Raw genomic sequence first — 14,945 nt, 5'->3', positions numbered from 1 at the left:
AATAAAAAAATCATAATTTTTTAAAATTTAAGATAATACACAAAGGCGATTTAAGTGTGAAATTAATATATCATATATCGTTATAGGTTTGATTTACAAATGACAGAATGCTTTTCATTTATGTAGATATGAAGACCATACATAGAACGAGATATATTGGTATATCTGGACAACAAATAGGTCACTGTGACGCTCCCTAAAGCGTCATTATCGGCATGTAAAATATTCCACTGGCTAAAACGTCTCCGGTGTCTTGAGTGAATGGAAGATAAGTGCGAGATAACACAAAATACAAGATGTAAATGGAAAGATTCAAATCGGATACAATAAAAAACAATTAATGATTTCATAACAATTTTAAAAGACCGCAGATAAGATTTATATGTTTAAAACTCCAATATCCAACATGTAAAAAAGAACTGATATAAAAAGAACAAATAAAAAAGAGAAAGAAAAAGAGAAAAAAAAATTGAAAATAATTTATATAGATAAGTGTTGAACTGTTTGAAATAATTATAAAATTGTTCTAATCAGCAAGTACTATTTTTTAAAATATTTTGTTATAAATATTTTTAAAAACCTTAAGGATAATGCGTCAAGTTTTTTTTTTCATTAAAATAACCCGTTTATTTTAACGTTTGAAAAAACATTTAATTAATGTTCGAAAAATGTTTATTTTAAATTTTGAAGAATGTTTTTTTTTATATTGTAATATAAGTACATGCTTGTAATATTTTAAAGAATAATTATATATGTTACAAATAAATTTTAATTAATATCATATTTAAAAATATACATACTAATATTTATACTTAAAATATGTCATGAAAGATATCTTTAGATATTTTTAGAAATTGTCTAAAAGACATGTCTACAAAATTTTTCTTAAAGTATAAAATTTTTTAAAAATCTATCTATAGACATCTGAAAGATATTTTAGAAAATATTTGTCATATAAAATTTTAGATTTTATGCGATATTAATTGTAGTTGGTCGAAATGGCTTTGAGATTAGATTGTAATTTATGTCTAATCAAAGTAAATTAAACTTGAGATTGCGGCTTTCTTTCTTCTGATTAATCAAATTCTAATCTAATTTCAATCTTAATCTTTACGAAAAATATACTGAAATTTTTAGATGCAACTGTCAACTTCATTCGAATTTTATTAAAGTTTTACTATCAAACTTATTGTTATTCGAGTATTACCCTCAAATAATTGACGGTAACTTTTATTTTGAATGTCTATTTTTAGTGTTATGATCAAATAATTGGGTCAATTGGTCATTAATAAAGTCAGTAAATCCCGATAAAAAGTTTTTCATATAGAGGGTGTTTGATAATTACTGACACAATGCTTGCATCGAGAATATTAGATATTAGAAATGAGAATTTGAGTTTTAGAATCAATTTCCGCAATAAACAATTGTAGATCAATTATGTTGTGCTTTGTATAATATATTTATGTTATACCTATTATTAATATCTATTATGTGTTACATAATTTAATATCGCCGGTATTACAGACTTATGCATAACGCATGAAAGAATTTACCAATATCAGAGTTTTTTATTTCTATCATGAGAAAAAACGTAAGATTTTAATAAATTCTTTTATACGTTATACAAGAATTTGTACTACGGCCTTAACTTTCACAATCTCTGATTAATTTAATCGTAATTGGTTATTTCTGGTCAATTCGACTTAACGACAAATGCAATTGGTCAATTCCAACAGACAAATCAGCCGATTAAGTTAAGACAGGTTGTGAAATTGGTCTTATGTAGCAATTAAATAACGTTTTTGACTGCAGTGGGTTTTAACTCAGGTTCATCGTCATTTGCCGGAATCGTCCAACTAGAACGGACGATCGTCCGTTCTAATCGGACGACTCCTGCACATGACGATGAACCTGAGTTAAAACCCACTACTGGCAGTCAAAAACGCTAAAAGATAAGTCCCAGTCTATAATTAATGTTGTAAGCCTTAAGCCGTAAGAAATTGATCAATCATGATTGAATATAAGGACAATAATCGATCATGATTGGTCAATTTTTTACGGTTTAAGGCTTATAACACTTATAGAACGACAATCGTCCGTTCTAATTGAACGATTCCGACAAATGGCGATAAACCTGGGTTAAAACCCACTACAGTCGAAAACACTATTGTAGATCAGGACTAATTAGATCCAAAGGTAAGATTCAATGGAAAAAAGTTTTTTTGGGGGGAAGATGTAGCTTTAATTGGTTACAATTATCACTATAATTAATATTAATTAAGCACATCTATATAGTAAAATATTATCCACACTTTGCCCAGAGCCTATGACAAAACCCTCGCCTTGCATGTTAATTTAACAGTTCATCATGTTTCCTTTTTTGCAGATTTATTTTGTTACTAGAAACGCTTAAATTTTTTTTATAAAAAACAGATGTGCTGAACTTTTGACAATAATTTAAACGTTAAAAAAAATCGTATTTTCTAAAATATTAAAATTAAGCTACGAAATTATTGAAACTATTAAAAATCTCGAGGAGAGCTACAGCCCCTAGCTATAGCCTCTCTTCTTCCTGGCTACGCCACTGGTCGATGGCATAAGTTGTAAGCTATAAGAATTGACTAATTACAATCGAATGTGAAGAGAATATTTGATTGTGATTAATCAATTTTTATGGCTTACGACTTACAACATCGACTAATAGCTTAGGGCCTTTTAAAAGTCTCGCATATGAAATGCTTAATTTAACATAAGCACAACATAAAACCGATGGGCCAATGAGCATCCAGCATAAAGACGCCATATTGATTTACATAAGATTCCCATTGGTCCAGAGGCCTTATGCTACGCTTATGCTCTGTTGTGCATTTCATGTGCAAGGCCCTTAAAGCTTTAGCACACACTTTGCATAGCTGCTTAACCATATGCATAAAGAAGTTGATTGGTCCATTTTCTTATGCATGTGCTAATAGACCAATAAAATTTTTTATGCACAAAGTTATGCAACTATGCAAAAGTATGTGCTTCCGTCTTTATATTATAAATAGCATATTAGGGAGGGTCCCAGTTGCGCACAGGCCCAATTGGGCACCACCAATCATAGCAGCCGATGCCTAGAGTATTTCTGTTGGGTTAGATTGGGGTGCGCACGATTGGACACCGCACGATTGGACACCACCACTCACAGCAACCGATGCCTAGAGTTTTTCCGTTGGTTTGGTTAGATAAGTCAAGATGATTGGTTGGTGTCCAATCGTGCTGTGTCCAAAAAAGTGTCACCCGGTTAGATTAGATGGGAGGGTCCCAGATGCGCACAGACTCAATTGGACACCACCAATTATAGCGGCCGATGCCTAGAGTATTTCCGTTGGTTGGGTTAGATTAGATTACGTGATTAGTGGTGTCCGATCGGGTCTGTGCGCAACTTGGGTTCACCCAATTTCTTACGATTGCGACCTTCATAAACCCTGGCTTCATTCAACTGTTGAAGGCCAGTTTCACAACCTCCGCTCAACTTAACTGACCAGTTAAGTGCCAACCATAATTGGTTATTTTTAGTCAATTTTATTTAAGACAAATGCAATTAGTTAATTTCGATAGAAAAATCAACCGATTAAGTTAACCGAAAATTATGAAACTGACCCTGAGTCCGCTAAACGCAACCAATGCACCCACTGGCTTCAGTCTGTTCTTCTTTATGCTTAAGGCATGGTTTACAATAGCTAAAAATAGTCGTCATTGTAAGAAATTGGCCAATCACAGTCAATTTATAGAAGAATAATCGACTATGATTAGTCAATTTCTTACTGTTACGTAGAGTCCTATATAAAGAGAGAAGCGACATTGATGTCCGAAGCTCTGATTGGTAATCTGATTGATACTTGATTGGCTAAGCGAGCAGCCATATTGTGACCACAGCTGTTTGTAGAATGATACGAATGGTGTTTGATGACGTTAGAGCGGCCCCAAAATGGTGGTGGAGGACTCAATTGGATACTGAAGGTTGTGGTGGGGGTTCGACGTCGCTTCTCTCTTTATATAGGACTCTACTGTTACGGCTATTCTCAGCTGTTATAAATCAACCTTAATGGACAATAAAGGGTGCTTTCCAGCTACGCGACATAGGGGTGAGTTCAGAATGAACATCTGGATGCGCCCTGATGTCGTTTTATCTTTATTGTTTACCGAATGTTAAACAAGGATAGAATGATATCTGGGTGCACCTAGATTCTGAACGCAGCCCAGACGACACTGTGTAGCACAGTGAATTATTTTATCCTTGTTTAATATTGAAAAACAACAAGGATAAAATAATTCATTGTATTACACAGTATCGACTCGTGTCGTAACTGGAAAGCACCCATAGATAAAAATGCCAATGGCGCTTTAAACTTGAACGGACAGTCACCATTGAAAATTGGAACTGGAACTGGAATTTTAAACTTGAACCGGACCGCGGCCATTGTATGATGTGAAACGTATTTTTGGATATTTGTAGAAAGAGAAGCATGGACACGATTTTACTTGTACCAGTCCATATTTGTCAATACTTAAAAGGTGGCTCTACGCAGAATAGATTTCTAGGTTAGATTCTAAAATGTTTTCTGAAAATTTTACTCAATATAGTATACGTTGTGTATTATATATTTTGGTAGTATTTTCCTCGTAAAGGATATTTTAGAACCTAACTTAAGAATGGGAAATTAATTAAAATTTTAGAATCAATTTATTTTCTCAGTGAATACTATAAATAATAAATCATATCATATATAACACTCATGTTTTGTCTTATTCGTATCCATCGTGCGTTATGTTTATTATAGATTAAGAAAATGATTCTAAAATTTTAATTCCTATTCCTTATCTAATATTCCTCTATTGTGTGCAGGGCCTAGCTTAACCTGATGTTTTATCCAACGAGCTTTACCTATGATATCATCATGGGCGAAGCCCATTGGATAAAGCATTACGTTAAATTTAATCATAAGTTGACCTGATAATAAAAAATCGGATTTTAATGTTACAAATACTTTGGGGAATTTTTTGATTGATTAATTAGTAAAATTCTTCATTCCAATAGATCGATCAAACGTATCGAGATATTTGTAGCGTGAAGTGAACCGTAAGCCAAAAAGAAAGAGACAGCGTGAAAGTGCGAGTGAGCAAGAGTGCACAAACGGGCGGAAGGTGGACGTGAGGAGAGACCGGTGAGCGCCACAGCGGCGGTCGAGTGTTTTTCCATAGTCCCGTGAATTTCGAAATAATCGTCGGCAAAACGGCTGCAAGTAAAAAGGCGGCCAAGAAGATGGCGGATACTGAAGTTCTGGAGGTGAGTGGGTGCGTGTTGTAAAGAGAGCAGGTGCACTGGAGAAACACGACGCGCACAGTTTTTCCGTTGCGGGAATCCGCGTCACGTCGCCTGACATCGCGCATCGATTTCCGGGACTATTCGTGGGGGAACGCCGATTGATCTTCAGCAGCCAATTCCCTGGGCTCGTGTCGCTGAATGGATCATTTCGTCCTGTGCTGTCCAATCCGTTCGACTTAATTCGAACAGAGTTGACCAAGTCCCTTCATTTTGTGTTGCGGCCCCCGTATTATGCACGCCCCCGATGCGTGGCCGGCCAATATTTATTTCCTCAACGCGCGCTCTTCGTGTCTCCTATGGCTGGTGCCTATTAACGATTACTCGGAATCAGGCTACTGCGGATACGCCTCGTGCTGAATTACAGGGGTTGGTGAATTGCAGCGACGATCACGATCCTGTGAATGCAAAAGATTCGTGGCTCCGGTTCTTCACCACGCGTTCGCGCGAAAACATATCATGGGTAACCTCTCTCTGTTCACAGTTTGTTGTGTTCCCGTCAATTGACCATCATCTTCTACGCGACACTGATTATTGAGCTATTTGTATGCCATCGTGTCACGGTTTGTGACATGAGTAATTATTTTTGTAAATACGGAAATAAATTGAACGTTTCCATACAGAATACAATATAACATTTTAGCAATATTGCACACACATTGCTGCAGCATTGCTGGAATATTCTGTGTTGTATGGATGTATTATAGATACTTTTTGTGATTGGTCTCTTAAAAATATTAGAAAAATTTCATACATATTGTGATAATTTTTGTTGAAGAAATGTTTGTTGATTTATATAATAATGTTTTCAATACAATTTGTTATAATCATTTGTGAAGAATTATACTAAATGATTTAAAGAGAAATGGGATGTTCTGATTACAGAATATGATATTAAGTTTTCGAGTGTCTGAGCTCCAGATGCTTCTTGGTTTCGCTGGTAGAAATAAGTCTGGCAGAAAGAACGAGTTGCAAGCACGTGCATTGGAATTATTGCGCTTAAGAGCACACCCAGCCATCCGGCTCAAAATACGTGAATTATACAAAACAATACAGTAAGTGAAAAATTGCAAGTGCAAAATTTCAGTGTCAATATGAAACAATAGAGAAAAAAGTGGTATTATGGTCTGCATTCCAACCAGAAGTAATAGTGGTGTTATGGTTCATATTCCAACCAGAAATAATAATAAAATCAACATTGAGTCAACATTAATTTTATTTCTGATAAAATGATACATGAGAGCACTCAAGTGACATTTCTGAATAAGGAATAAATATTATGACTCAACTATTATTAGGTCTATTATTACATGATAAAATTTAGTAATTACTTCTGGAATTATTTGTTTAATAATTTATCGTTATATATGTAGTGGTGATACATTAATATTTCAATACACAATAGCCAACATTTATTATAAAGTATTTTTACTTTCAAGCATTTTTAAACTTTCAAGGTAACATTTTAACATTTAATTACAATTACACATACTTAATTTTTTTTAAAATTGAGCATATTATGAATGTACATACATGCATATAACACGTTCTATAATGAATATCAGAAATAGTTAACTTCAAGTAGGAAAGTATCAATTATTACAATTTAATTTATGCCAAAGTTATAAGATTCCAAAGTTGTATTTTTCAGAATACTTATGATTGGCCAGTTGTATAACATTGATATTATACCTGTGATGTAAATGTTTTGAATGTTTTTTTTATTATTCACAGTGTTTTATTGGCAAAACTGAAGTGTATTCAGTATACTTTAAGTGCAAAAATTTGACATGCTGTGAATAAGAAAAGAAATACTTAAGTATACACTAGGCTTTATTGTTTTTTCACTTGAAGTTAACTACTTCCAATATTTGTTATAAGATACTTTACATACACCATAGAAAACTCAGAACTTCAAGGAGAAGACATCAATGATATTTAGTGTACATACATTTGTGTGCAAATATGTTCAAGTTAAAAACAATGAGAAAGTGTGTGTAATTGTAATTAAATGTTAAAATTTACCTCGAAAGTTTTAAAATGCTGCAATCAAACAGTGTTAGTTTTAGCACAAAATACACTGAGAGTGCTTCAGTACTGACTATTGAAAAGCGCTTATTTTTCATTTAACTGTACACAATTCGAGCAAAGTTTATATCAGATTAAAGATCGAGATTAAAATTAGGTTGGAATATAATTAATCTGAAATTTAGTGAGTTTTGCTTAAATTGCTCAAATTCTAATCCAATCTCAATCTTAATCCTTTTTTTACTATCCTGAGTATTTCGTGTTCAACCAATTCTTATTCATATAAGTTTCTCATGAGTTAGATGGATTATTAAATTATATACATTTTATTATTTTCTGAAGTGAAGTTTCATCATTTGTCCTAAAAAGCTGAAAGTATGTTTCTGAATTTTAAAGAACTTTTGAACCGTTTTAAATAAGTAAAGAAATGAACAGATTTAAGATAGCCAGGATAGTAGGAATAAGAAATCATTTTGAGCATGGTATTGTAAGGGTTAATCTTTATTCTGATTATGGAATAGGGATATTCTTTTATGCAATGTTAAACAATAGCATCGCATGTTGGATGCGTTTCATTTAACGCTCGTAACGTTCTCGGAATTTTATTTTTGTTCTTTATCAAATACACAAGGGTTTTTTTTAACTTTTTCCCTAGGGTAGAAAGGTGAAAAGTGAAATTTTTGCCATTGAAGTTAATGGCGAAATTTTTCACTTTTCGTGTTTCCGCCCTAGGGAAAAAGTTTCATGATCGACCTCAAGGACAAATGACGCTCGCGAGTGTCAAGTGGAACACACTTTTTATTAATACGATTATTTAAACGTGTGCTGGTAATATGTTACCATTGAGATTTTCATATCAAAATAATTTTTTGATAAACCAATTATTACTCTATAGAACTGTATTAACATTAGAGATATCATTTTTGTTGTTTACTGAATGTTAAACAAGGATAAAATAATATTTGGGTACACGAGGTTTCTGAACGCAGCTCTGCTAACCTATAATTCACGTGGTACAATCGCTTTTTAATATCGACGGTTGAGAGAGTATGTATGAATGTATTTGTAATATTTTTTTTTAAATTAGCACTTTATATTGCAATATATTATATTACTTTTTGTAATAATTGATGCCAAAACAACAACATACTTAAAAAAAACAAAAAAAAAACAAAGGAAGACGTGGGACATAGTCATACAATAACAATTAACAATGTAAGAATAAAAAAATTAATCTACAGAATAGTAGCAAATGTGTTTGAAATTCCTAGAAGTACTCTTCAAAATTTGGTTGCGAAAGATTTACCATTAAAGCAATGTGTAAATATGAGGTTAGAATGAAAGCCACTAATGTCTCCAAAAAATGGAAGAACTGTTAGTAGATTATTTACTGATAATGAAAAATTGATAAAAATATATAATTTTAAAGTAAAATACTTAATTCTTTTTTAAACAAAACTAATTTCTTAATTTTATTTTTTTGATGAATTATATCATTCTTGCTTCTCTTCGAATGATTACGCTGTATCACTATTTTTATAAATAATATTCAATATAATAAATAACTCATGACTTTGAGTCTAGAATATATTAAACAACACTTTGATGAATATAATAGTTAAGTTTCAATATAAAATATTGATTATTAACAAAGTTATTGTATAAAATGTAAATGACTATGATACTATGTCCTTTTTTTTATAAATTATATTCGTACTTATGGTTACTTCAAGGTTTTAAAATTAGTAATAAGTAAAGAGGAAGCTTTCTAGCATGAGACAAATTAATGCAAGAGTCATTCTAGCTTTGTTACTCATTAAATGTTAAAAAAGATAGAACAATGCTTGTATCGACTTGTGTCACTAAAAAGTACTTGTGTTGCTAGAAAATACCCATAAAGAATTGTTTACTATACTGAAAAACTGTGATATAAGGTAGCTTCTGTTCATTCAAAATACTGAAAATTTATAGTATATGTAACTATGTAATATGAACTATAGATTTTCAGAACACTCAGTGAATTTCGGAACGTAGCTACAGTAAAACCTTTCTTTTTTGCATAAGTAAAAGGAAAATTTTTCCAGGGCAGATCAAATGGCAACACATCAAATGTATGGGCAAACTGGTAGTACTACTGAGCCACAAATTGATCAAAACATGCATAATAGAAACTATTATTCAACAAGGTATTATTTTTTAATGATACATATATATGATGGGCTGAGAAGTTTTGTCCCTATTAGAAATGCTGGAATTCAATATGTTCTGTTAACTTTCGAGAGAGAGATCGAGACTGAGTACATATAATGAGATATCTGGATATTCGTATTACTCAGTTGCTTATATTACCCGCGTTTGTAAACACACATGTACTCATATTATCTGTGACTTTTACATGTATTATGAAACATGTTGTTTTGTATCATATATAAGGCGAATTTTTTAATTTTTTCCTTGATCAACCGTTTTATGTGCAAATGCAACTTTGCTTGTAAAATATATAAATTTTAAATACATATTTTAGCTGTATAAAATGCGCGCTGATTAATATTGGATTTAAAATCATAAATTGAAATTGGAAATAATATCTCTAATTAAATTAAGTGTCAATTTTAATAATAATTGTACAAATATCTTAAACGTCGTACAAAAAAATTTTAAAAATTATATATACATACATACATACAAACATACATACACACACACGTGTGTAGGCGCGTGCGTGCAAGTGCATGTGTATATGCATCTATAAAACTGTTTTTTAAAGTGGGGCCAAAATTTTTTAATCCGCCTTTGTATTTAAAAAATGAAAATATCTCTAATAAAAATATATATTTGAAGGCAAGCGATTAGTCAACAACAACAGCAACAAGCATCAGTTTCTGCTGGGAAGGAATTGACTCCAGCGCATCAAGCATCTTTACCTCAGGCACCTAAGACTAATCCAGTATATCAGTCGGCTGGTTATACTAGTGTAGCACCGCAGGTGATTTGCATTTTTCTTTTAATAGAGAATATTACATATTTTGAGAATAGATAGTATTCATCAAAACATAAGAAAAACATTAGTGAAGATTATAACACAAAAAAATACGTGTTGAGGTATAGGCTTTATCATCGCTATAGAAAATAGTCTGAAAATGAAAAAATTATGTCTGCCCGTGTAGAATCATACTTCTATTAGATTGTTTACTCCTGTTTTGAGTAAAAATAAGATTTAATCTTCCCTCCCCCCCTGGACGTGACAATAAATAATACAAAAATAAAATTTTGTAATGTATATACATGCATATGCACATACATTACTATGTTATGTATCTCAAATTATTCATTGTTGTTTATTAATTATAGAATATTATTTTAAATCTTTTCAGCGTACTACAAATACAGCATATAATCCGTATCAGCCATCCGTATATCCAACCAAAGTTCTACCAAGTCCATTACAAATACAACCTACAAGTCAATATCCAGTTCATCCAGATGTTAGGCTGAAGAAACTTCCGTTTTTCGATTTATTAGGTGAATTATTGAAGCCTTCTAGTTTAATGCCACAGGGATCGATGAGACTGCAAGAAAACACATTTTTGTTTCATTTGACACCGCAACAAGCGACAGATGTTGCCAGCTCTCGTGACTGTCGAGCTGGTAGTAAAATGGATTACGTTGTACAGGTATGTTGAAATTTCATATGCAATTTTATGATGTATGAATTTTAAACCTTTGTAATAAAATTAAACATGTAAAGAAATGATGAAAATATATCTCATGTCATTAATGTTGTTTATAAATCTCATATAATTTATTATTTAGATACAAATGCGATTCTGTTTACAAGAAACGTCATGTGAGCAAGAAGATTATTTTCCTCCAAATATTGGAGTAAAAGTTAATGGGAAAATATGTCCTTTACCGGTAAGTCAAATTAAATTTATAGAATATTTCTTTTTCCAATACATATAAGTACAAGTTTTACACTTTGAAGCAATAAGGTGAATATTTGATTATTTTTACAAATATAAATAAAACCTTGAATTTCTCTATTCAGTTTATATGTAAATGATCTTGTAAATATTTAAATAGAAGATAATAAATATTAGAAATTTTATTTGTACGATGCAACAAACCTAATGACATGTTTTGCCTTAAGCGGGAGAGGAGCGTTGCGAAAGTTCTAGGCTTCTTTAAAACATTTCTTTAATAACTATATATTTCACCTAATATTACACAGTTTTACATTTAAATTTAATTTTTATAATCTCTACATTTGCAATTGGTGATGGTTTGGTTTTATGTTAGGTTTCACGATTTCTAACAGAGATTTGTAATGACTTATAAAAAATCAATAATGGAATTTCTTACCTAAATAACAATGTTTCTGTACTGTTATTGATAGCGTTAAGTGGTAACTAATTAACTCTCCATTGTTCTCGTATGAGACAAATGCTTGGGTCATATTTAATTTTTATAATTGCATACATTTAGCAAGTTGCTTCTGAAACTTTTTGACTTTTTGCTTATAATCTTCTAGATTATATTTATATGCTTATTTTCTCAGTTTTGTTTAATAAAATTTTTATTAAAGGTTTTGGAAGCTAACGTATGATACATCTGATCACGACGCTCATGGGAGAGCAAATATGTACAGTCGACACGACTCGTGTTGTTGTCTAATCTCAATTTATATGATAAAGCAACGAATCAAGCGTTTTATCCTTTTGCTTTTATAAAACTGTATTGATGCAACACAGATAGACTGTTTACTATTTTTCTTTTATTAATTTTTTTTTTCTTTAATCATCACATGGATTGTTTCTATGTGAAACTTTCCAGAAATGTAATGTGTCAGAAATTTATTCTTATTGCTTGTTTCATGTTTATTTTTTATATATACATGATGTTTTGTAAGTTGAAACCTAAATATTGTTATTTCATTTTTCTATTGCCTTTTTATTGTGCAATATTATGCTTAAACTGTAACAGCTATTCGGCTACAATAATTATAATAAATATTTTTTCAGAATCCTATACCTACCAATAAACCAAGTGTAGAACCGAAGAGACCACCACGGCCTATCAATATTAGTCCGTTAGTAAAATTGTCACCTACTGTGGGAAACGAAATTCGTGTTACCTGGTCGGCTGATTATGGTAGACGATATGCAATCGCAGTATACCTCGTCAGAAAGCTGTCTAGCGCTGAATTACTTAGTAGATTAAAAAATAGAGGTGTGAGGCATTCCGATTACACTAGAGGATTAAGTAAGTACTTTTTTATAGCAAACAGTATTACAATAGCAACATAATTTTTACTATAGAAATATTATGAATTAATTTACAGTTAAGGAGAAATTAAACGAAGATGCAGATAGTGAAATAGCTACTACGTCCCTGAGGGTATCGTTAGCTTGTCCTCTAGGAAAGATGAGGATGTGTACTCCGTGTCGCGCATCGACGTGTTCTCATTTGCAATGTTTTGACGCATCTTTGTTCCTTCAAATGAATGAGCGAAAACCTACCTGGAATTGTCCAGTTTGTGACAAGGCAGCGCTTTATGATAATCTCGTCATTGATGGTTACTTTCAAGAAGTTCTTAATTCAAATAAGCTATTGCCAGAAGTGAATGAGATTCAGTTATTACAAGACGGTTCCTGGGAAAATTTAGTGTTAAAAAAAGAAAAAGATAAGGATAAAGATAAGGAAAAAAGCGAAACAAAACCGACTGAATCACGGGAAAATAAAATTGATGTGGATACTGTAGATTTAGGTAAGAGGAAAATGCTTGATAGAATATTGCAAAAGCTTAAAAGATCTATCAAATACTCTGTAATATATAGTAATACCTAGTAGTACTTTGAATAAAAAAGGATAAATTTTTAAGATTTATTCTTTAATTCAAGACATGTACCATTGAGTTAAGGGTTATTAATAAAAATAATAAATTTTTTAGAAAGTATAAGAGAAAGAAAGCATAAAAATCAATATAAAATAAAAACAATTTTTTAAATTGACTTAACTGATATTACATTTTATAGATTCTATTTGTCTAAAAAATTGGCATTCATACTTTGAGTTCAGTTTTTTTTTTATTATTGACTTATTTTATCTTGTATTAGACAATAAATGCTACAAATAATAACATTTTGTTTATTTGTTCAGACGAAAGCAACCCTCCGGCACCAAAGGAGAAGAAACGTGCTGTCGTTATCGATTTGATATCGGATAGTGACGATGACGACGAAGATAATACACCGACCCAAAGTACAAAGAAATCAGCTAGTGGCATTTCATCGCCAAAGAAATCACAGACCAGTTCCATTAGTAGTACAAGCGAATCACCGGAATTGATGATAATCGATTTAGAATAAAGGATTCTTTGATATTAAACATAATCCTGAATTTTTATAAAAATAATCACTTTCTTTGCGATGAATTCTCGATGATCTTTTTTCCCTTGTCCACAAACTTAGAAAGTTTTGTATTTTACAATCTTAATTTTGTAGTTTAATTGCTTTCGAGGCAATTTAAAATAAAGACTTATTGTAATTTTAATAACACTGCATTCCCATATACAATTCATATATTTGGTTTAATCTCGCTTGACAAGCATTATAGTGCCAAAGTCAAGTTTGAGACTGCGATAACAGTAATTTAATAGAATTTTTATTTAAATTGATTATGTAATACGATCGCTGTGTGTGGTGTATGATCATGTAAATGTAAATAAAGTTACCTGCATTTTTTGTAACATAAATTTATTAATTTGGATAAAAGAGTTTATGTATGGAAACTGATAAATTCGTATTTTACTTATTTTTGTTACATTTATTATGTAATTTCAGTGCATGATGTATTTTTAATAATAGTTAAAATAACTTGATCTCATATTGCAGTTGAATTATGGCATCGAAACAAAAAATAAGAATTCTTGTAGTATATGTTAAAATAAATTTTTTATGTACATTATTATTTGCGACAATATATACTCTATTCACTGAGAGAAACCGAATCTGTTTGCGCATAGTAGGGAGAACGAAGCACTTAGTATCGTACACGTAAATACGGCACGTTAATGTGCGAGCTTAGATTATTATAAAGCATTTACTCATGATTATTTTATTTATTAAATTTTAACATTTTTTTTGTAGTAAACATACTAAAAAGAATACTTGAAACTTAAAAATTTAAAATCTTCGAAGCTAGAAACAAATTATTAATTTTTATTCATTATTATTTATCTGACCTCTTTTTGTTTTTTTATTCACAAGAGGTATTTTGACATCTAATTTTTCTATTATAACAGTTTACACTTCTCTCAAAAATATAGAAGAAGATCGACGGTATTATTTTGTCAATAAGGTTGTAATGCTTCCATACACTTGAACCCGCTGGCATTATGAGCTTATAACTGGCTGTGTAAGCAGAGAAGGGAACTTCCTAGCCATCGTACAAGCGAAACCTGTCTGCGCAAAGCGGATGAGTTTTCGTCCGAGTAGTTCGGTTTTTCTCAGTGAATAGAGTATAGTAAAGTATATCAAAAATGTTTTAAATA

At 31.4% G+C, this 14,945-nt stretch overlaps 1 protein-coding gene across 7 annotated transcripts; it reads left to right on the top strand.

Annotated features, from left to right (window-relative positions):
- The first annotated feature begins 4,320 nt into the window (after positions 1-4,320).
- On the top strand, positions 4,321-14,359 carry LOC105203650 (E3 SUMO-protein ligase PIAS3). Of its 7 annotated transcripts, none has more exons than XM_011172511.3 (10): positions 4,321-4,464; positions 5,081-5,329; positions 6,251-6,420; positions 9,478-9,579; positions 10,235-10,379; positions 10,768-11,067; positions 11,207-11,308; positions 12,415-12,655; positions 12,735-13,160; positions 13,553-14,359. In XM_011172511.3, exons 2-10 carry the CDS (start codon positions 5,306-5,308, stop codon positions 13,759-13,761), a joined length of 1,719 nt encoding a protein of 572 aa, XP_011170813.1. In that variant the 5' UTR covers positions 4,321-4,464; positions 5,081-5,305; the 3' UTR covers positions 13,762-14,359. The 7 variants fall into 7 exon arrangements, with proteins under 7 accessions (XP_011170813.1, XP_039309286.1, XP_039309288.1 ...); XM_039453352.1 differs by having other exon boundaries at positions 4,445-4,584; positions 6,227-6,420; XM_039453341.1 differs by having other exon boundaries at positions 4,452-4,584.
- Positions 14,360-14,945: the final 586 nt, after the last annotated feature.

The sequence above is a fragment of the Solenopsis invicta genome, chromosome 1, assembly GCF_016802725.1.
Source record: "Solenopsis invicta isolate M01_SB chromosome 1, UNIL_Sinv_3.0, whole genome shotgun sequence".
NCBI classification, from domain to species: domain Eukaryota; kingdom Metazoa; phylum Arthropoda; class Insecta; order Hymenoptera; family Formicidae; genus Solenopsis; species Solenopsis invicta.
This window is presented reverse-complemented; position numbering and strand designations above follow the sequence as displayed.